At 40.1% G+C, this 22,890-nt stretch overlaps 1 protein-coding gene and 1 long non-coding RNA gene across 2 annotated transcripts; one reads left to right on the top strand and one right to left on the bottom strand.

Moving 5' to 3' along the window:
• Positions 1-1,702: 1,702 nt before the first annotated feature.
• On the bottom strand, positions 1,703-21,042 carry LOC311338607. Its single transcript, XR_014633170.1, has 4 exons — positions 20,982-21,042; positions 19,063-19,221; positions 18,848-18,943; positions 1,703-2,501 (listed from the first exon to the last, which is right to left on the bottom strand). It is a non-coding gene; the product is annotated as an uncharacterized lncRNA (long non-coding RNA).
• On the top strand, positions 11,177-14,076 carry LOC311339005 (uncharacterized protein; the record flags this gene model as incomplete). Its single annotated transcript, XM_084464361.1, has 7 exons — positions 11,177-11,185; positions 11,944-12,080; positions 12,355-12,448; positions 12,777-13,112; positions 13,204-13,390; positions 13,528-13,652; positions 13,750-14,076. The coding sequence occupies 7 exons, from the start codon at positions 11,177-11,179 to the stop codon at positions 14,074-14,076; spliced, it is 1,215 nt and encodes a 404-aa protein (XP_084320487.1).
• Positions 21,043-22,890: the final 1,848 nt, after the last annotated feature.

Here is a 22,890-nt window from a genome sequence, read left to right as displayed (position 1 = left end):
GCAGTTCCAAAAAAAAGATGTGCGCGCAGATCCAAAAAAAGATGCGCGTGCGCATGTCCAAAAAAAAGATGCGCGCGCAGGTCCAAAAAAAACCATTTGTGCGCAGGTCCAATTTTTTTTTCATTATTATTTTTTTAATTTATATATATTTTTTTGGATAATTTCTTTTGATAAATTTTTTTTTGGATAAATTTTTTTGGGATAATTTTTTTTAATATAATTTTTTTTCATAATTTCTTTTAATATAATTTTTTTTAAATAATAATTATTATTTTTTAACTGTCTTCTAAATTAAGGAAATGATACAGGGAAACGAATAAATCATTACACGCCACGAGTGAACTTAATAAGCGATCGAAATACTTTTTTCAAACACAGCCTCTTTCCCTTGACATTTAATTTTCATCTGACAAATGCGACCCGGTCTCACAGGAATCCGTGAAATGAGTCAGTCTACGTGACGTATAGTAGGCTAGCCTATATTTTAATCTAACATCTTTAATGGTAAGAGACTGCACGGGGATGGATGAGTGTTGTTTAAGATGAAATTACAATGCCAAATATGGCAGACACCTTCAGATATGAGACCCCTCAGTTTTTTGACTTTGCCTTTTTGGAAGCTCGGTTCCCTCTGGCTCCCACGTAATTCGAACACTGATTTATACATTTGCAGGGCATGTAAGTGCGGTGTAAAACCAAAGATAATACCGTTAGCATCTACAACTTGTATTTAATAAGCCTAAATTGTTGTGCTGTGTCCTGATTTGCTGAAGAGAAATAGCCACATCGTTGCGTTCTAAAACTGGACCTGGCGATTTGACATGTTCAATCTTTGGGGACTCCTTGCAACGGCATCAGCCGCCTTGCGACGACCAGTTCACACTGCTGCAACTTTTCCCCTGCGACGTCCCAAAAGAGTCTCGTTGCGTCGCGAATCTTTGGTCTGAACTGGTCTTAGGAGACCGTCTATGTGGTATCAATGATGAATTTACCTTAACATGTTCGCTGTAACTGTTGCAATTAGAATAGTTGTTTGAATAATGGACTAGGCCAACATGGACGCAAGATAACCTAATGTGCTATGATGATATTGCTTTTGATAAGGGTGATGTGTACCTTTTTCTAAATATGTTTTATATATATATTTTTTAAATTTAAATATGGTATCACTATTAAAATGTGACTATATGTTTCTGTATACAAATGTTATATCTCCTGTACATGTTTGTATATAATTATATTATAGTACCTGTGGTGTAACTTAGGTGATTTGGATACACTGTGACCCCAAACACACTCGTGTCTTGGGGTGATTGGGTGATTGGCAGGCGAGCCTATAAAAGGCTGCTGCGCCCTGTGACGCATCACGTACAAGGAACACGGATGAAGGGCTAGACCCGTAACGTTTCCCCTTGTTTATGTGTCCTGTAATTGTTTCGGCTTTTAAAATACTTTTGGAACTTCTCAGCCCTAGTGTGCGATCTCCCCATTCTTCACTTGATAAACACTTAAAACATTAGTTTGCCAGCTGCTGGTCAGAGATGACTATGGGCATCAAGATAATTAACATGAAAAAGTTCAGTGTTAAATTTCACATGACATGTCATTCACAGCTGCTAGTCAGTGATCAAAGTGTGAATTTCAAATTCAACAATATGGCCAAATATTCAGGTATAACTTGAAAAACATTTTGCAGTTACACTTATGCTAGAACAATAATCCCTGCTCAGATGCATCTAAAATACAATTTAAGACAATAAAATGTGTGATAAACACTTAAAACATTAGTTTGCCAGCTGCTGGTCAGAGATGACTATGGGCATCAAGAGAATTAACATGAAAAAGTTCTGTTAAAATTCACATAACATGTCATTCACAGCTGTCTTGACACGTATGGCTTCACAGGTCTAACTTGAAAATACATTCTGCATTAACATTTTGCTAGAACAATCAATGTAGCAATGTAACAATGTAGAAAAATATAAATAAAATAAATCAATGTCAAATATCACGTTGCCATTAGCAATAACTACATAACTTAGAAATGGGTGTAACACACATTTTACAAACTTTTGAGTTATTAACCAGCAATTAGTCAGAGAACACAACACAAAACAATTATGTGAACTTGTCAAATTTCACAGCAGCTAATCAGAGCTGACTCCAAGAGGGAAAACCTGTTTCTTTATTTCACTTTTCTTTTTGCAACGTTTAGACAAGACAAAGCTTTTTCTTTAGAGATCGCACACAGCATTTTGGGCCATTATCCAGGAACACGTGTTTCAAAGGTGTACTTAAGGTCCTCCGGATAGGAAATATTGAGTGCATAAAGGAGGCCGAGAAGGTAGGCCATGGGAGTATCCGGAAGGTCCTTTACTACTATGGATTCCTCTAAGATGAGTGCAATGTTTTGGATCTTGGGGGATGAGGCTTCAGCCACACAGGACATACAGAATTCCCACAGTGACTTCCTTGGCAGCCACGTCATCTGGATCAGTTTCCTGTTTGAGGACATTAAGAAATATGATTTTCAATTCAAACTCACATCACATACTACATGTCTTGTAGGGAGCCAGGCATCTCAAATTGGATTGTCATATCCAATATGAAGTTGTCTGTCATTTTAGCTTTGTTGTTGAAGGACCATTCCGGTGTATACTGATCCATATCCCCGTCATTCAAGCCTATCTGGTGCTGTCCATGGGAAAAATTAGAAAATTTGTAAAGCTGACTTAATGTGGTATTCAATAACACACAAGTTTAAGCAAGCACTCCGATTAGTCAATTCCCATTCTAGAGTGTGTTTAAATGCCTGGTGAAAGAACAGACAAAAATAATGTGCCTAATTACAGAAAGTATCGCTACGCTAACTAGCTGAAACTACTTTCATGGGCCTAGTTTCCATAACAACGTTCAACTGTTACATTGTTTCACTTGCGCAGTAGGAACGAGGCGCTTTTACTATAGGAACTATTTTCTGATGGAGATGAACTCGGGCAGAAAGCTTGAATTTGAGGGCAAAATAACCCACAATATGAAAACATTTTACAATATTGTTGATAATGAAGATGGTTTGTGTTATTGATTTGCAATCTTACACTCGATGGTGTTCTTGAATGTCATTATTGGTACTTGAAGCACAGGACTTCGGAACTCGGTGCAAGCGCCTCGTTCCTACGGCTGTGCTTTGCGTACCAATGACATTCAAGAACGCCATCTTGTGTAAGATTGCTTAAAAGAACCGATCACAGGTGGCCAGAGTAGGAAATGTGACATCCACTATCCCTCAGCACAAGTGCTTCCCAGGGCCAGAGCCGTATATAGAGAGAGTTCCGCCAAATCTGTTTAGAATGTTCAGGACAATTCTGTCGTGGATTGGTTCAAAGGTAGTCACGTGTTTTGTGTACGCCATCTTACAGACCAAACATTAATCAATCGTCATTACCATGCTATCAAGGCAAGTGCGACAACTTACAAGAGAGGAATATATATCTGTAATATCATTACTTTTCGAAAGAAAATGTTGTGTTGTGTAGCCTATGGTTGCTCTCTAAGGCCCGGACGTGGTAAACGTCTGCATCATTTCCCTCAGGACCCTACTAGGAGGAAATTGTGGGAGCAGAGGGTCAGAAGGATGAACTGGAAGCCGAATAATTTTTCCTTGTTGTGTGAGGTAAGAACATTCCTATCATGGTCTTTGTAAAGAAAACACATTTGGAAAATATTATTGTACCCCATCAATTCATGGCATGCTTCGAAAAAAGTACTAACCAAAGTGAATTTGATTTGAACTTAGCCTAGTAGTGTTAAGCTACACGATGCTCGCTAACTCTTTGTGCCTTTTTTATGCTAATGCTAGCACTGAACTCCGGGACAAACAACCTGCATCTGCCGTCTGTATTTTTCCACCAGGCTCTTTTATGCATAAGTATGCATAAGTATGCACTGGTTAGATGCCAGTCTGTGAAAATCTATGAAATTTTTAGAATAATGACAACTATTAATACTACATCATTACAAGGCTAGCCTACTTGACGTGCTATCTTTCTGCACTGCCGCATTTTACCCTGCATTCTTTCAAAACACCAGCTGCATTGTCTTTGTTTATGTTCATGCATGTCAGAAAGATTGTGATTAACTTTGCACGGAAATCATGTGGATATATTGCAAACAAATGCCCTTTTGCAGCATTGCTTGGTCAGCTATTTCTCGAGTTACAGATAATACATGGTCAGTTCATGTTTGCTGGAGAGATTTATGTTACTCTTGTCTAGAGTCTAGTGCAAACAGCATGGTGCCAAAGCGCTTATGTAATCCATGCAATAACTATGCATTGGGTAGATGCCATTCTGTGACAATCCATTACCATCATTTACTTTCTCTTTGAAATTGCATTAAAATGTCTGACTCCGTTTGTAGGACCACTTCGATGAGACACAGTTAGAGTCACAGAGCTGATGGTGTTAGGAAGCTCAAGCCAAATTCCATCCCAACACTGTTCGTCTTCACCCCACCGACACCGCCCAGCAGACCCACCAAACGAAACGGACTGAAGATGAACCATCTCTGAATGCAAACATTCAGAATGTATTCAGAATGTATTCTACGCTATATAGTGTAAGAAGTAAAGATATTAAAGATTGTCTAATACAAAATGTATACTTTTACCGTAATATTTGAAATGTTTTAATGGCTCTTCCCTGATTTCACTGTTGATATTTTAATATGAATATTGAATATGAATTTTCCTGTTGGAGGATCTTCCTGAGAGTCTGTTGTTTAAATGTTGTACAAATTATTGCGTACTGCTAGGATTTGAATGCAAACATTCAGAATGTATTATAAGTTATAGTCTAAGAAGTAACCAAAGTTATTTTTATATTGCTAACGTCTGATTCATTTTTTATGAAAGAGAAAACTCTTTAATTGATAAACAAAATCATACGTGTATGGTCTTTTTTCCCTTGGGCATTAGTCATCAGTCAGACTTTTAACAATAGACACAGTCTGATCATGACACCCACCTAGGCCACGAGAGGGGTTAATTTGATGTTTAGGGGAAATATTTATAGTCTAGATTAAAATAAATAACCAAGAAGTTGTAATTTTTAGCCAATGTCTCAATAAGTAATCGTAGGCTACACGGCGACGGCTATCGGAGAAGGTAAGGTGAACGCGGCTCCACTGATAGGCGATCAGGGCTCCAGAGTGCGACCTATTAGGTCGCATATGCGACCTAATTTCTTAAGGTGTGAGTTAAAATTTAATGAGGTCGCTCCGGTGCTACTTGCAGGAGGACGAGCAGATATGAAGCAGTCGACAAATGAGGCTGTTGTTGGTGCTGGAGAAGGGTTAGCAGAGGAAGCAAAAAGAATCTCAGATTCTTATTCTGAAGAGGACAGTGACAGGTTGGCGAAAGAGGCGGGGGCAGTGGGGAGAAAAAAAAAAAAGTATTGTTTTCAACAAAAATGGCTGGCGCAGTTCCCGTGGTTGCGTTATGAGGGACAAACCATGGTGTGTGTACTGCAGGACATGTGGCCCGTTGCAGGCAAAACACATTTTGTAAATGGGTCTACACAATTCAAAGTTCAGTCATTAAAATTACACAATGAAAGCCAAAAGCACAAGACGTGCAGGGACCGCTGCATCACATTAAGCTCCCAGTCTCTCCCCACCTCATTTAATCAGATAGATGAGACCAATCGCTCGGCGGAGAATGAACAAATGATCATCAAGTTTAACACCGCCTACAACATCGCTAAAGAGGAACTCCCGTTCACAAAATGATGAAGAATAATGGACTGAACGTCAACCCTACATATTCCAACGACACTGCGTGTGCACAATTTGTGGGAGTTATAGCAGACACACTCAAGGGAAAGACCGCTGACAAAGTCGCATCCGCCCCCTACCTCTCGTTCATGCTTGACGGTTCCACAGACAAATCCACCAAAGAGTGCGAGATTATATATGCCCATATCGTTGAAGATGGAAAACCAATATTCTTATTGGCCATATTGTGGTTGAACATGCCCATGCAGAAGGTAAGGAGTGTGTCTCATATAGCCAAATGATAATAACTATATGGAAAAATGCTCTATAGGTTAATAGGTTAATTATTTAATGCCATCATGCCCAGGTATCTTATAAAAACACACAGAAGTGTGTGTGTGTGTGTGTGTGTGTGTGTGTGTGTGTGTGTGTAAATAAAAATATTCCATGTTATGTGCTTAATTTAAGGCGTTTATCGATCTTTATTTTTATTCTTTATCTAATTATTTGTCAATCTTTCATAAACATAAGGTCATGTATTAATAACACTCTATACAAAGAAAAATATGGTGCTACCTAATTTGTTTTGGTGCTACTAAATGAAAAGCTAGGTGGCACCAGTGCTACCTGTGAAAAAGTTGGAGCCCTGTAGGTGATGTAGGCATAATTGTCTGTCTTCTCGAGACGTTCAACGTGATATATTTGTAAAAGCGTTTATATTTTAGCAAAGTATGAGAAACCTTTTAACATTCACAAACAGTTTATGATGATAATGAGCGATTTGTTGCAACATCCCATCTTCGTTCCATTGGCAGACGTTGTACAGTGAGCTGACTTGGGTCTACAAGATGGCACCCATGATTTCAGTTGGCAGAACTCTCTCTATATACGGCTCTGCCCAGGGCTATGTGATGCACCCGCTGCAGAGCAGCAATCACACCTCCATCATCAAATTTGCTGCTGCAATGGGTTGGTGCACCTGATCAGCATAAACAACAATCAAATGGGCCTATACCTAAAAAGGAGCCCTATGAATTAATAAGCCATTTAAAAGGCCCCATAGCATGAAATTTTCACTTTGAGGTTTTCTAACATTAAGTTGAGTTCCCCTAGCCTCCCTATGGTCCCCCAGTAGCTAAAAATTGCGTTAGGTGTAAACCGAGAAGTAGATATCTTAGGCCGTCTTTGAAAAAAGGATCGCTGAAACGCTTCGATTTGGCTTCCGGCCCCATATGACGTCATATGGGGCCATGTTACCTCCCCTTTCTCTGCTTGGCCCGCCCAGAGAATTTTGCCCGCCAATGAGACAATGAGCTAGGACCGTGCGAGCGCCACGTGTGTGTGTGAATACACACTGTAACGCAAGTGTTCTTTGTTATTTGGATAACCGTTCCGCTGTTGGTGTAAAGGCCCATTCACACCCTACGGTAAATACGGATACGGACGCTTTTGTCTGGTCCCGGAGGTCGTCCATCAGTGGGTCCGTCGCCTCTGAGCTTACGAATCCGGAGTGCTCCGGACAAACCGGAGCACTACCACCGGAGATCAAGGCGGCAGTAGAGGCAGAAGTCCCAACCACGAGAGTAGTAGGCCTATAATAACTGATATGTATATATATTTTGTATTTAACGTTTTATACTTATATTATACTATATACTTGACCTTATAATTTTATTGTTCACCTGCTTTGGCAATGCAAATGTATATTTTTTATGCCAATAAAACCTTTTTGAATTTAAATTTTGAGCAGAGAATCTGCAGGTTGGTGAGGGGTGCCACATGCCACCTCCATGTACACTTTGTGCCGGATGACACAGAGCATAATCATCTCCTCTACAGATACCATGTTTGCGATTGTCGATGCCGGTCATTTTATACACGACAGTCACTGCTCTCTAGAGGTTGTTTTGCGTAACATCCATAACACTGAAACCGGACGGCGGTATGAAGGGTAGTCCCGGAGACAACGTTTAGTACGGACGGACAAATTTCGTCCGGATCCGGAGGTATGAGGCGGCCTTCATGGCGCATAACATGCAACACAATAACGCAAGCTTGCATAAAGCTCCCATTTGGTGAAAAGACTAGACTGCGTCGGGTTGGTTGAGAAGGAATTGGGAACCGCGACATGGAGGAAAAAAGGATTGTTTCCTAGGATTGTCCGTCGGAGCCCCGCTGTAGCGGGCAGTGGGGCTGGGCGGGCAGCCCCGGGGTTGGCCAGCGTTCAGCAGGTAGCCCCGGGGGTGGCCAGCGGGCAGCGGGGCTGGGCGGGCAGCCCCGGGGGCGGCCAGCGTTCCGCGGGGCTCCGACGGACAATCCTGGGCAACAATCCTTTTCTCCTCCATGTCGTGGTTCCCAATTCCTTCTCAACCAACCCGACGCAGACAACCCCGGGCAACAATCGCGGGCAACAATCCCCTTCTCCTCCATTTAATTTCTCCGTTGAGTCTGTAGCCTACTTAATATTGACGTGGAAGTGGAAGAACCAGAGGCGTCTGAGAACCCGTCGCAGTCGTTTGAGATTCATAATATCATACAGAGGCGCAAACAGCTTTTGACCATGATAATATATATTATATAGATATAGAGCTCCAGGACTCCCGCCGGAGCACCCGGAGTGTTCAGTGTTCCACTGTAAACACTAGCGCATGGTACCGTGGCTGCAAGCTGCTCAGGGCCACACTCCCACCCTCCACCTTGACCCGCCTCTAAAATTGGCACGTTTGTGGAGAGCTCATTGTGGGACTGGCTCGTAGTGGCTGTAACTCTGCACCAAGGCTGAATTTCTTGAACGTCTTCAAGTACTGTATTAGGGGCACAGCAAATTCGCCGGTGTTAAAATTCCAGTGTAACATGAAATTAACACAAATCAGAGTTATTTTAACACTTACCAAATAATAACTAACACTTGCAGAGTCAGTGTTGGTGTAGATTTTGGGAGTTACACAGTTTCACACTCAGAGTGTTAACCTTTGACCACGCCCCCATTGACGGTTAAGAAATGCAGCTCTGGATTTTTGCAGTCGCCATTTTTCCCTCTCATTGCGGTAAGTTAAACTCTCTCAAATTCCATGTTTTAGCTCAATATTATAACATATTTATTTAGAACAATGTAAGATAAAGTTTATTTACCGGACTACGAATATTCTTAGTGTTTTATCAAATTTTAAACCGTTTTTTCGTCGAAGTGTCTGATTGCTAGCATAAAGTCTGTAATTTATAGCATGTAAGTTAATACCGTAGGTTAGTTTTCAGTTTTAGACAGCACATGCGGGTAAATTTTGAGATGTACTGTCTTTGTCATGTGAACTGAAGTATATATTTTACATATTTTGGGGAATGGTACTTTTTAAATGTGCTTTGCAATGAGAAACGTAGTTGCGGAGCGCCTGGGCTGATTGACTGAATCACTAACAGGTGTGCTAATTGCTGGCGGGAGACATTGAGTCCAGAGACAGACCGCACCTGCAGGACCACTTCCCTTCTCTTGTGTGAAAGTGCTAGCTGCCCAACATAGTCAGCACAGGTGGGTAACGTTCCCATTTAAGTGTCTTCACACACTGTACGAGGCGTCGCGCGGGTGCTAGTCTCGCCGTGCTGGCCGCCAAGCCTTGCGGCGCTTACCGTGGCTCCACCGGGACTCGGCCCCGGTGGAGCCGCGGTAAGCTAGCCGCTTAGCCTGTGGTTAGCTAGCCGCTTAGCCTGTGGTTAGCTTAGCTTAGCCGAGCAATTCAGCGCGAACTCCGCTACCGCGTAGCTGAACACTTGGCGCGAGGCGGCTCCGATGGCTGCGCGAGCTCTGATACCGCGAGGCTAAACAATTAGCGCGAGGGAGCTCCGCGGGCAACGCGAGCTCTGCCACGGCGAGGCTAACCGGTTAGCGCGAGCTAGCTCCGCCGGGTTCGCGCCCAAGGGCCCCGGTAGAGCCGCCTCGGGCCTCGCGGTTACAGTGCTCGTGCCGCCCGCGGAGCCCCCTCGCGCTAACCGGTTAGCCTCGTGGTAGCAAGCCCAAGGGCTCCATCGGAACTTGGGCCACCGGGCTAAATGCCCTGCAACGTCAAGGGTTCGTCTTTCAGGCTATCAAAAGAGAACATTAATAATGAAAACAACATTGCAAGGATGTGTTAACTAATTTCATGTTGTCTCCCTTTTCACCTGCTGTCTGTTACAGATGAAAACATGCTCCTTAAAGTGCAGTATGAAAACCGCAGGAAATACATTAAGTTGCAGCAAGAAGCTGACTTCGCAGATTTCATATCTGAAGGTAAATTTCCAACTGAGATATGACTAATCTAAACTGAGTTTAAATCATTATAATTAGAGCCGGGACTTGATTTAAAAAAAAAATCTAGTTGGAGGCTTGTAATTAATTAATCGAAATTAATCGCATATGAATATTTGACCTGAGAACAGTGAGAAGCATTTTTTTTCACATGGATTTTAGTATACCATTGAATAATGACTGAATACATAAGCTTTTTTTTTCAAGGTGGTACTTAACCAAGACTAACAGACTAGGGATGCAAATTAAATTCATTAATCAATATTTGATACATACAGATTAAATGGTCGTTCCTGCCATTACACTACTGTATTTAACTACTTAGATCACAGAACCATAAACTGATTTATTAATCTGTAGTGTGACAGACTAGCTACAGTGTGACAGGTCTGTAGCTACATCTTGACCACATGTCAGCTGTTCAGCTGCAGCAGAGGAAACTCCGCTGTTCTCAGCTCCACTGCGACGCGACGAGCGCTTTTATTTAAAAAAAATGTATAGCTCTGTTAGCGACCGGCTAAAATACTGGAGGATACTGTAAACCGGCGATGATCCGCTGTATTTATCAAAGCTTGGTCGCCGTGCTGAGGCACCGGGTCGGTTTGAGCTGCGTTCAGGCTACATTATTTAAAACTCCTCAGGCAGTGATCAGTGTCGGCGGCTTTTTAACTCATTAAATGATTGTACTTGAGTATTATCGGTATGCCTGAAACTCATCTAGTGAGAAACGTTGCGCTGTGCAAAAATAAGTGCGATTAAAATGTGTTAATTTTTGTGTAATTAATTAATCTTAATTAACACGTTAAAGTCCTGGCCCTAATTATAATATTAACACGCTGTTGTGCTGTTTTGTCCCTTAAAGGAGAATTTCGGTCATTTTTTACCCCTAAATCGTTGTCCTGATGGTCACCCAGTGTTGGGGGGGGGTGACCATCAGGACAACGATTTAGGGGTCAAAAATGACTGGAATTCTCCTTTAACCTCATAATGCAGTGAAAGACAAGTTCTCCATACCCATGGACAAAATCACTGTGGAAGATGATACAGGCACTGAGGTGGATGAAAGCGTCTTCGCAGAATTATCCGCTATGGAGGGGATTTGCTTTGTCATCAAGAATTGTCATGACGATGGTAAGTTTTATAAAAGATAGCTTGGTTTTATTTTGCTGAAATGTGGTCACTGAAGATGCAACCATTTTAATACTAGCATATGAAATATTAAGACCCTTGTTAGAAAAGGTTTAAAGCTACAGTTGGTAAGTTGATGAAAGTGAAAGTAAACTCTGCGACTTGGTCAGAAATTTCAAAACAATACACCTTTATGAACCTCTGCCAAGCGCCCCCGTACACACAGACACACACAGACTCAAACAGACACTGTATGAATTACCCATTTAATGTCCGACCATCAGAATATAATGACAGTTCCAGCAAATATGACTGAATAATTGTTACCAACTGAAGCTTTAAGTAATGAGTTTAATTGATAAGCGATTAAGTGAAATAAAACAAATTAATGTCAGTAAGTAATGTATAGCACAAATTGTGGCATAGCAAAGCAGACGTTTATTTCTTTTGATTCCTAATTATTCAGTCTTGAAGGAGATAGAGGGAGTTTCTTGGATGTCCAGTGCTGAATGCAACTGCAAATAACCTTAATTGTTGTTTGTGTTTGAGATTCCCCCTCGTCACCTCCATCCACACCTTCACCATGTAGGAGTGTCTACTCTGGCTCCATAAGTAGCAGTGACGGTGAGGTCTCAAGACCATCTAAGCGAATTAGAAGTGATGAGTCATTACAGAGTTCTTCAGCCAGAGAGGTGAGTTTATCATCATATCCATTTATCTTTTTGCTTACTGTGTGTTCTAATTAATTGTTATCTATGTAGCTGATAAACCAGATCTTGCTGACAAAACCTGGAGGGACAGCAGTGCTCGAGGAATATGAAGAGACTGGTACTTTGCGTGATAGCAGAAGAAGACAGATGGTTAACATTCTAGCAGCGAACATGGTTGAGACTGAAGGGTAAGTTGTTGATACAAGGATATAGATTTGATTCTAAGGATCGGCAATATTATGTGGAATAGGACAGCCTGTCCCAGCAGTTAGGTGGTTACAACCATTTGATTGACTTTTTCATAAAAAGCCTATATTGCATGATTATTAAAGAATTAAGAGAGTCTGACAGTGACTCAAGGCTGCAGTAGACCTGTATAGCTGCAGTAAATATGATCATTGTCATCCCTATGAAGTCAGGCACTTGGGTAAGTGAGCAAACCATTTTAATTTTTCTTTGCAGGAGAATCCCTCAGCGAATTACTAAAGAGAAATATGCACTTGGAGTTGTCACCTTGTTCCCTTCATTGAGAGATCCACTCTCCAAGAAAGGATATGTAAGTTGTGTATTTTCCCTAAAGTAACAATCACCTATTATTAATACCTGTTTAAAATATGTTGAATGGATTGGATTTTAAACACACATATTTTACTTCATATTCAAAACAAATATGAAACATTAAGTTTATTAGATAATTCATGTGTGAACCAGGGAGGAGGAGGGATGTTTAATTCAGAATTGCCCTAACTTTTGATTCTTCTATTTCTAAAATCTGACTTGTACGGTTTTCTTAACTTTTATTCATTCTATGATTTCATTGTTAAAGGGATACTGCTATTTGCTGACCATGAGGATTAACTTTGATCATGTCTGTCTTTGCTAAGGAACACTTTTATGACTGGCAAAGTGGCTCTGGATTTCTGGCATGGCGCCTTAAGACAATTCAGCGAAAGACCGTACTTGGGTCTAAGGAACCGAAAATGCAAACCGTGGGAGGAGGTGGTCCGACACAGGAAAGGGAGCTACCTGCGATTGGTGGTCAGCTAGATGATGAACGTTGTAAAGAAATCATATCCTTGATGAACCATACCAGTGACAAAGAAGTCATCATGCAGAAGATGAAGGAGACCTTTGAGTATAGGCAGCGCCTCATCCGCAACCCCAATGACTCACACACTGTACTCTCTGTGTTTCCAAGGCTGCTGGATACTAAAGGGCTGGTCAGTATTGGCATCATTTTCTGTTACCATCATAGCTGAATGTTATGTGTGTGTCATTTGTTAATACTTTTTTTTTTCTTTGTTGCTGCAGATACTTCAAGACTTCAGCCTCCTCTTTGGACCAGAAATATCTGCCAGACTGCTGGAGAAGTGGCATACCTCCTATAAAGGAAAGGTGATCAGAGAAGCAGAGTGCCTTACTTCCACCCCAGTGCTCCAGAGTTTGCTGAAGTCTGCTAAGAATCAGTACAGTGAGGAATCATCTGAGGACCATCCAGGTATTCAGTTTTAATTGAATTATTTTGTATGTATTGGGTCATATACATGTAACTTATCGTAACTCAGTTGGAAAAGTGAAATTTTTTTTGTGATTCAAATATAGGTGAGCATGGACTTTTTTTTTTGTTTCTTACAGGATGGGACAGTGATGTGGCATCTTTCCTACTGCTCTTGCATATCCTACCACCTCAGCCTGTGAAAAAGAAATCACTGAAGATCAGCGCATCCCAGGCCATGGGACACTTAGTTGTGTTTCACAAGGTATGTATTGGGCCACAGTAGGTGCTTTAATTAAGAAATGTATGTCAGACTAAAAGCACAAACATGTGATGACATGACATTCTCACCCCCACCCCAGTCCTGCAGGAGCTTAGAAGAACACCTACAGAGCTGCCAGGACAGCCATCAGCAGCCATACCTTCTGGCTTCTGGGACCAGCAAGCAGGCCATCAGCTCGTTCTACATTGTGATGGATAAGAAGCTCATCCCCTGCCAGGGAACCACATCATTGGCAGCCCTCGACGAGCTTTTTAAGGTGCATTTTGTCTTCAGTGTAAGCTATGCTGATGCTCTCAATAACCTGTACACATTTATCCAGACAACAGTCTATGGTATTGATGTGGAAACCACCAAAGAAAGCCCAAAGGTGAAAGAATTAAGAGCCAAGTTCATGAACAGGAGCTAAGAGCCTGTTCAACAAATTCCAGGTGTCATATTTGTTGACGATTGATTTAACATGTATTATATCCTGGAGAAGGTTTCATGTATGTGTGCGCAGTTAACAAAAAGCTTAAAGACAAAGATGTTGGCCACATTCATGAATAGGAGTTCAGAGCAAATTTCTTGAAAAATGTATAGGTGTCACATTTGTAGATTGTTGCATGATGCACCTAGTGCATTAATTCAGCACCTTAAGTTTTTTCATGGATTATATCCTGGCAAAAACTTTGTTGTTTTGTGTGCTCAAGAAGGATGTTCACTGCAGTTTAAAAGTTTTGCAGGTTTTCGAAAGCATTTAAATAGTTGTCATAGCACTGTTAACATGGGCCCAAGCAATGATATCAATGTGCAAACACCACATCAGTCAGACTTAAGCGAGCCTATCTCACAAGATGCCTCTGATATGGACGTGGATCTGATAAATCAACCCTCTACATCTCATATGCCAAAAGACCAGGCAAAAGAAATGTGTGCTTCAATCATAGCAAAGTTAGTGGGAAGTGGTGTTGCTAACAATGTTGTATCATCTGTTGTTGAAAGCATGGAGGAGTATGTCAATGAGGTTCATGAAAATCTTAAAGAACAAGTGTTGAGTGCTGTGCCTGATACAAATCCCAGTAGAAGTGCAGTGGAGGATGTCTTCAGTAAAAGTTACAATCCATTTACTGATTTAAACACTAACTCTAAATGGAGTAAGTATTTTGCTGAGAAATGGGGTGTTGTTGAACCGGTGGAAATTCATTTAGGAGTAAGATATGATTCAAAGAGAAACAAAGTATCTGGAAAATATGAGCAGGTACCAGTAAATGACACTTTCATTTATGTTCCCCTTTTAAAAATATTAGATTTTATTTTTAAAAATGAACAAGTCTGTCATGAAATTAATAAATCGGCTGCTCAAAGTGATTTATACCAAGATTTCTGTGATGGGAAATACTTTAAGCAACACCCATTATTTTCAAGATCAAAAAATGCTTTGCAAATTCAAGTTTATTATGATGACTTCGAAACATCTAATCCCCTCGGGTCAAAACAAGGCATCCATAAGCTTGGATGTTTATATTTTACAGTCCGCAATTTACCACCACGTCAGAATTCATGTTTGATGAATATTCATCTAATTTCTTTGTTTCATTCCCAAGATGCAAAAAAATATGGTCTTGACAAAATGCTAAATCCATTTGTAGAAGATGTAAAAGTCTTAGAACAAAAGGGAATGAAAGTGTCATTTATGGAACAGCCTCTCTATGGTACCATTTCACAAGTAACAGGTGACAATTTAGGTCTGAACTCAATTCTTGGTTTTGTTGAATCTTTTTCTGCAAACTACTACTGCAGGATGTGTCTTATTGACAAAGCATCAGCTCAAACAGTGTTTAGTGAAAACGATCCACGTGTGACTTTACGCACCAAATTAACAAATGAGGAGCATTACAGTTATCTAATGGAAAATCCAAGAGAAAATTCATGCTTTGGGATTAAACGTAATAGCATACTCAATACCTTGGCATACTTCAGTGTATCAGATAACTTTGTGTTTGACATTATGCATGATATCTTAGAAGGCGTCGCACAGTATGAAGTTAAGTTGCTGTTTGAATATTTGAATCGTAATTTTATTTCCAATGAAAATATACTTCAACGTGTATATGCATTCAACTATGGCTTTATGGATAAAAAGAATCGTCCAACACGCATTAACATGTTTTGCATTGGCAACAGTATCGGGCTTAATGCTAGTCAAACATTATGCCTCATTCGGAACCTCCCATTAATTTTTGGTGATGTTGTCCCAGAAGGTGACAGACACTGGCATCTGTTGATAATATTGTTGCATATCATTAACATTGTATTTTCCCCATGTATTACTGAGGGAATGACAGTATTTTTACAACATCTCATTGAAGACCATCATCGGTTATTTAAAGATTTGTATCCTCAAAATAATTTAATCCCAAAACATCACTTCATGATACATTATGCTGAGTGTATACGCAAAATTGGTCCTTTATTGCATGTTTGGAGTATGAGATACGAAGCCAAACATAAATTCTTCAAGTCTAGCATTAAAAATTTCAAAAACATAACAAAGTCTCTTGCCAAAAAACACCAAATAGCTGTAGCCTATCACTGGGAGTCGCTGTCTACCAAAGGTATTGAGTCTGGGCCTGTCAAAACAAAAATACTGACTGATGTTGAAAATGGTGATTTGATTTCAGAACACTTTCAGATTGATTTATTAAGTGAGATAAATGTCACAACTTGGGTAAACCATAATGGTGCTGAATATCACACAGGTCTTGTCGTTTGTACAGATTTTGTTCATGAAATGCCAGTGTTCAGCAAAATTGTTGGCATCTTTCTGAGAAATGAAGTTTATTTTTTGGTGTCAGAAATGGAGGCTACATTTGTAGAACATTTTCATGCTTTTCGTGTTGTTGATCAAGTGCATAATGTTTCAATTGTTAGACCTCAGGAGCTACGATATTTTAAGCCCTTTGATGTCCAAATGTCTTATGGTACAGACTCATTTTTCTATGTTGTACCAGATGGCTGCATTGTCTAAAGTAAGCAGCAGAGCTGCCTCATGTCTTTAATATATTTTTGTACAAGGTCACTGCTGTCTTGTGCCTTGTTTGTCTGAAAGCATGGGCAAAATAAAATATTTTCATGACAGTAACTGTATTTGGAGTGTTTACTGTAAATGCATGGTGGGAGGGCTGGACTTTTATTGTACAATCCAAGTATAATTGTGTAAATTCCTGTAGTATATTTTATTTATAGTGTGTATATATATATTTATGTGTATGTAACTGTATGTAACACTGTTAAGTGTTATTTAATAGCTATAATAGCTATTAAATAAAACTAAACAGTGTTAATGTACACTACAGTAGTTATTAAACAACACTAGCCAGTGTTATTGTCATCTATTACAATGTTAATAATTTACACCATAAGAGTTAGTTTATTAACACTGGTGCAGAGTAAATTTACACTACGATAGTCATTAAATAACACTGACATGTGTTAATATTGTTCATTATAGTGTTGATAAATAACACTAAGAGATTTTTAAGTAACACTAACATTGTTTATACATTTAGTAATTAACACTATAAGAGTTTTTAAAGTAACACTATCAAAGTGTTTATAATCTTAGTAATTAACACTATAAGAGTTTTTAAAGTAACACTATCAAAGTGTTTATAATCTTAGTAATTAACACTATAAGAGTTTTTAAAGTAACACTATCAAAGTGTTTATAATCTTAGTAATTAACACTATAAGAGTTTTTAAAGTAACACTATCAAAGTGTTTATCATTTTAGTAATTAACACTATAAGAGTTTTTAAAATAACACTATCATAGTGTTTATAATTTTAACTCTTTCAAAAGTGTTAATTTAACACTTTTACAGTGGTTCCCATATAAACACTGGGTCAGTGTTAATTTTAACTCTGAAGGTGTTAAATTTGCGATTTCAAATTTGCTGTGGGCGCACTAACACCTTTATTAAAGCATCCATAAAATAGCATGCCATGGGACCTTTAAACAAATAACATTTCCTAGCATTCAGCTAATATCTCCACATGATCCAATAGCTATGCGACCCCTGAGGGTGTTGTAAAAAAACTCTTGTCTTCTCAGCAGCACGTAGGCTGATAACTATGTCAACTACACTACCGTAATTTCCCGCATATAGGCCGCATCGTGGACAAACTGCAAGCCTTTAATTTATGTATTAAAAAAACAATTGTGTGCATGAGAACGGTGAGAGCACATCAAACGCGCGTAGCAGCTAGGACCCGTCTTTCTTTACTGTCTCCGAGTGTGTGTCGCTGTTAAACACCTGACAATGAGCTAGTTTACCATGATAAGACTGCCATATGAATCTGGAAAAAATTAATAAAGACAGGATTTGGTCTCCTATATTTCCTATGCAGGATAACTCATGTGTGTTTCCATTGAAAACAAGAACATTCAAAGTGATCCTAAACTCTAAACCTACTCTACGTTCTGTTGGGCAAAAGCATCAACCAAGAAATTTAAACAAATAATACAAACTGAACTTCCACCATCATGCATAGCGCACATTTAAACAGATAAAAGAGCAGAGAGGAGCCAGCTCAATAAAAGCATCTTCCCTCATGGTATAATCTATCTATCTATAATCTATGGTATAATTCACCCCTGTGAGATGCGTGCCAGCTCACCAGCATAACCTGCAATGTCCACAAAACCAAGGAAATGGTTCCAACCCAATGTAGAAGAGTATATCACCCTTGTAGTTATGTGGCCCAGAACATTTGACTCGGACTGTAAGAAAAATAATAGCTTGTAGCCTGTAGAGGCCTAGACCTAATCACTAGTATCAAAAGAATGACCTGACAGGTGGTGAGTGATATGGCTGTGATCTAGCCCCCTAGTTCTAGTCAAAGCAGGTAGCCTCGGTCTAACATCTGCCGACAACAACCTGTATATCAAAGCAGCATCTTCCTCATGGTATAATCTGAAACCCCTGTCAAATGTGCTAGAGGGACTCACTTCACAACCAATAAGCTTTTATATAAGACAGGCTTCCCTTCCCTCTCTCAAGCAGTCCGAGGGCGAAACAGAAATAAACTTTCAGATTTTCTACTTGTGTAGTATTTTCAATTACAGTAGGCCTATCTTCATTTTACAATTGTATCTCTATGCTTGTAAAATTTATATTAATGACCATTAATACTTACAAGACACTGCTTGAAAAGTAGATTAGGATCTTCACGTAGGAACACAGGAAGTCCTTTCATGGCTGCTTCCTTGCCGTGTCTGACGATGTTGGTGGTCTCAAACAAAAAAAGAAAAAACAGAAAGATAGCTCTAATAATAGCAAGACTAATTGTAATTCAACAGATTGAATTTCATCTGGGCAAAAGTATAGTTTGGTACTGTACTGTGCCCCCACCTCATCATCAAGCTTTCTCAGTATCTCCTTCAGGTCCTTGCCAAACTCTGTTTTTCGGGCGCGGTACAAACTCAGCAGTAGGGGCGCATATTTTTCTACAGCAGCTCTGAATGTTCAGAGTAGATCTTTGTTTGTAATACAGAAAAACTCCTCACAAATCTGTAAAATGCAGGAAAAAACAAATATGTACAGAGGAATAGTAAGTAAATTGGGAGAATTTGTAACCGGTCAAAAATAGTCTATAGCCATTATCATTTTTAAAAGCATTTACAGCCTCTCCAGGTTGTAGTGGGTGCCTGCTTGCGTGAATGTTCGTGCGTGTGTGTATTGCGAGCATATGCAATTTCAAAGTGACAAACAAAAACTCAAAGCCGATGCATGCATCCAAAACTATTAATTCAAAACCAAATAATAATTAAAAAAAATCTAAAACAGCGTCGCTTATTCGCTTCAAATACTTTGGTTTTTTTAAAACTTAATTAATACGGCGCGGTAAAGTATTTCCGATAAGATCCGATAAATTCCCTAGGAGGAGTTCGTTCAAGTACAAGGCGAAAAAAGCGAAAATAAGAGCACGGAATTCAAAACGGCCAACTTTGAAGGCACGCCACGGACACGCCCATCAACGTACAGTCACAAATAACACGGCGTTGGTTGAGGCCCATTTTCTGACTGTACTGACCAATTGTGAAGCAGATCCGATAAATTCCCTAGGAGGAGTTCGTTCAAATACAAGGCGAAAAAGTGAAAATTGCCGCCGAAAGTGAAAATGAAAAAAGGAAAATATCCGACTTCCGGTTGTTTTTGGGGCATGGGTCCAATAGGCTTTTCTGTAGGTATTGGCACGTTGTATGTGCCTACCGAGTTTCATACATATTGGTGAAACGTGGTGCAGGGGCTGGTTTTTAAAGTTCCTGTAGGGGGCGCTACAAACATGACAAACACGAATTTTGGTATGTGAGCTACAGGCACCAGTTTACGTGTCCTGTGAATTTCATATTCATAACTATTACGGTCTCCGCAGTGATTTTGAGCCTCTGGCGGCCATGTTGTTTTTCCAATCGACTTAATTTTACTTGAGCAGTTAGAACTTTGGTCCCCAAAGGCCACTGAGTTGGTCCCGCTGAAATGAAACATAGCGTCTATGAACTGTGGCTATTTTAGTAACAGGCCACGCCCATTTCGAAGCCACGCCCCATTTGAAAAAAGTTTGACTTTATCTTGTTCAGAATTTGATTCTGAACAAGTAGAGGGGTCCAAGATCATAGGAGTCCAATTCATGTAGATATGTGCAATTTACTATTTTTGGGGTGAAAAACACACCACTTTTAGAACGCAATGGCTAATGGGTACTTGCTACTTTAGTGTACAGACTAATCCTTATGTCAAATTGAAGATAATGGGCCATAGATGATATGTGCCAAAGGATTTTTGTTAAAGTCGAAAAACCTGGGATCCTTGGGGAATTTACTGTTTTTAACTAAATTCAAAATGGCGGGAAGTGCTAAGTTAGTATCTGCAAATTTGTTCATCATGAGGTTTTGCATGTGTGGCAAAAGTTTCATGAGTGTAGGTCCAACCAGTGACGAGTTATGCTTGTGCAAATGTTGAAATTTTGGCATAGTTGGTATAGCGCCACCTTGAGGCCAATCTGAATTAGACGGCTAGAATCTCTAATTTACAGCAGTCCCACCAAATGTGCCAAATAAAAATGAGTTTTCGTATATGTTCAGGGGGGGGGGGGGAAATGCAATCAAAGTGCCTGAAAAATAATAATAATAAGAAGAAGAAGAATCAGACCAAAAACAATAGGGACCTTGCAGGTTCTGCTCGGTCCCTAATAAATGAAAATAATAAAAATACATGCATAATTATAAATTAAATACTGACAGATCTTTTAATATTATTAACACACATACCTGTAACATAGGACAACAGGGCATATCACACGCGGGTAGTTGGAGATAACGCTGACATCCCTACGACAGCATAATTAGCCCGTTAGCTCCTACTTAAATACCTTTCATTCAATTCGGATCTTATTACACTCATTTGCATATTTGCCGATCCGCGAACAGCGGAACCCATAGTAAACATTCATACACCATGAAAAATATATACTGTATGTGTCATGAAAACAATGAGACAACGGCTATAACGGCAAAACATAAATCCAAAAACTCATAAATCCAACTTACCCCCTTTCCAAACTTCCAACGAGAGGAAGTCTGGGCGTGTGCGACCCCAATTAGCGCCCCATCGGAACCAACAATAAGTGACAAGTGGAACTAAATAAATAATGTAACAGGTCAAAAATTTGGGGAAGTTCACTATAAACCAACATTTGTTTTATTATACTGTTACACATCGGCTTTGAGTTTGTTACTTTGAAATCGCGCGCGCACACACACACACACACACACACACACACACACACACACACGCTACAACCTGCCCGAGTGATGCCGCAGCGCGTTGACTAGTCCGTCCTGAGGCGTCCATAGGCTTTATGGTTTGTGTGTTTGAAAGCCGTGACACTCCTTTACCAGTTGGCCTGAAATACTCGACTTGATTCGGAGGACTCACCTGCCTCAGCCATTTTTCATATCAAAGCAGTGAAGGCGGGGGGGGGGGAGAAAGAGGATAGCAGATTAACCAACAGGGGGGGCACAGCGCACAGACTTGTGCGGTGGTGAATTTACAGTGAGCCGTTTGGATAACAAAAATAAATAGGCGGTCGACTGACCGCGGCACTAGTCTCAATGTGCTACGACCAACGATCGACCTGATCACGTACCAAGTGCATGATGCCTGTAGTGCTAAGCCGAACTCACCGACGAGAAACTATCAATTTCCAATGGATAGTGTAGCCCAGGGGTCCAAACTTTTTCACCTACCATAATCTAAGATCCGAATCATCAAGCTGGGGCTAATATTCAGATCTTAGCTCCGCCGCCGGGGTTCCGCCGCCGGCCATAGGCCCGGTCAGGAATCTAGCTAAGATCTGCTAAGATCTGAATGGCCCGGTGGTTGGGGACCGCTGGTGTAGCCTATCTATGGGCAATTAAAATGCATGAAAAGGCCATGCTGTATGGATAACGCGAACACATTGGGTACCTACATGTAATAGAAAAGTAGTCATCGAACCGCAGGCCTTGACTAGGCTAGTCTACATAAAAAAGACGTGTGCAACTAGCCTAGCTAAACACCGAATTGTGTTCTCATTAAACAACTTGCGATACGAGAGTCCTGGTTGCACAACGATAATAACAAATTAAGTGAACAAATGAATGATATAGTTGGTTGCATGGTTGAAACTTTTGAACAACTCTTTAATAACGTGACCAGATTTCTGAGACAAAATCTGGGGACATTTTGGGTTCAGCGGTGTAAAAACCTCCAAACATGTAGTGTTTTTGTCATAGAAAAACTAAAACGGGGACACTGCCCTTACCATTCACAAAGCAGTTTCTCTCACTAAATCCAAAATTGCAAAGGAATTGATTAATAATTATGTTTTTTTTTAAGTAGTAAATTCTAGCTGAGATCAAGAACATCCTTAAAATCACTTCACTTCACCCAAACCAAGGCCTCCTCCTTACACCATATGATTTTCACAAGATTTGGGGAAGACATGGAAAATGGAAAATGCCACACTTCAAGTTGAATGACAACTTCAGGTTATATGGTTTTAGAAAATATATGGTTTTAAGGGGGTTGAATCAGTTTTCCCTAAATGTGGGTGGGAAGTAGCAAGCAGCTAACCTGCCATATATTGTTGTATATTGTACAATATTAATATCTTATTGTGAATGGTCCCTAACTTGA

This window comes from Micromesistius poutassou, assembly GCF_964030765.1.
Source record: "Micromesistius poutassou genome assembly, chromosome: 2".
Lineage (NCBI taxonomy): Eukaryota > Metazoa > Chordata > Actinopteri > Gadiformes > Gadidae > Micromesistius > Micromesistius poutassou.
This window is presented reverse-complemented; position numbering and strand designations above follow the sequence as displayed.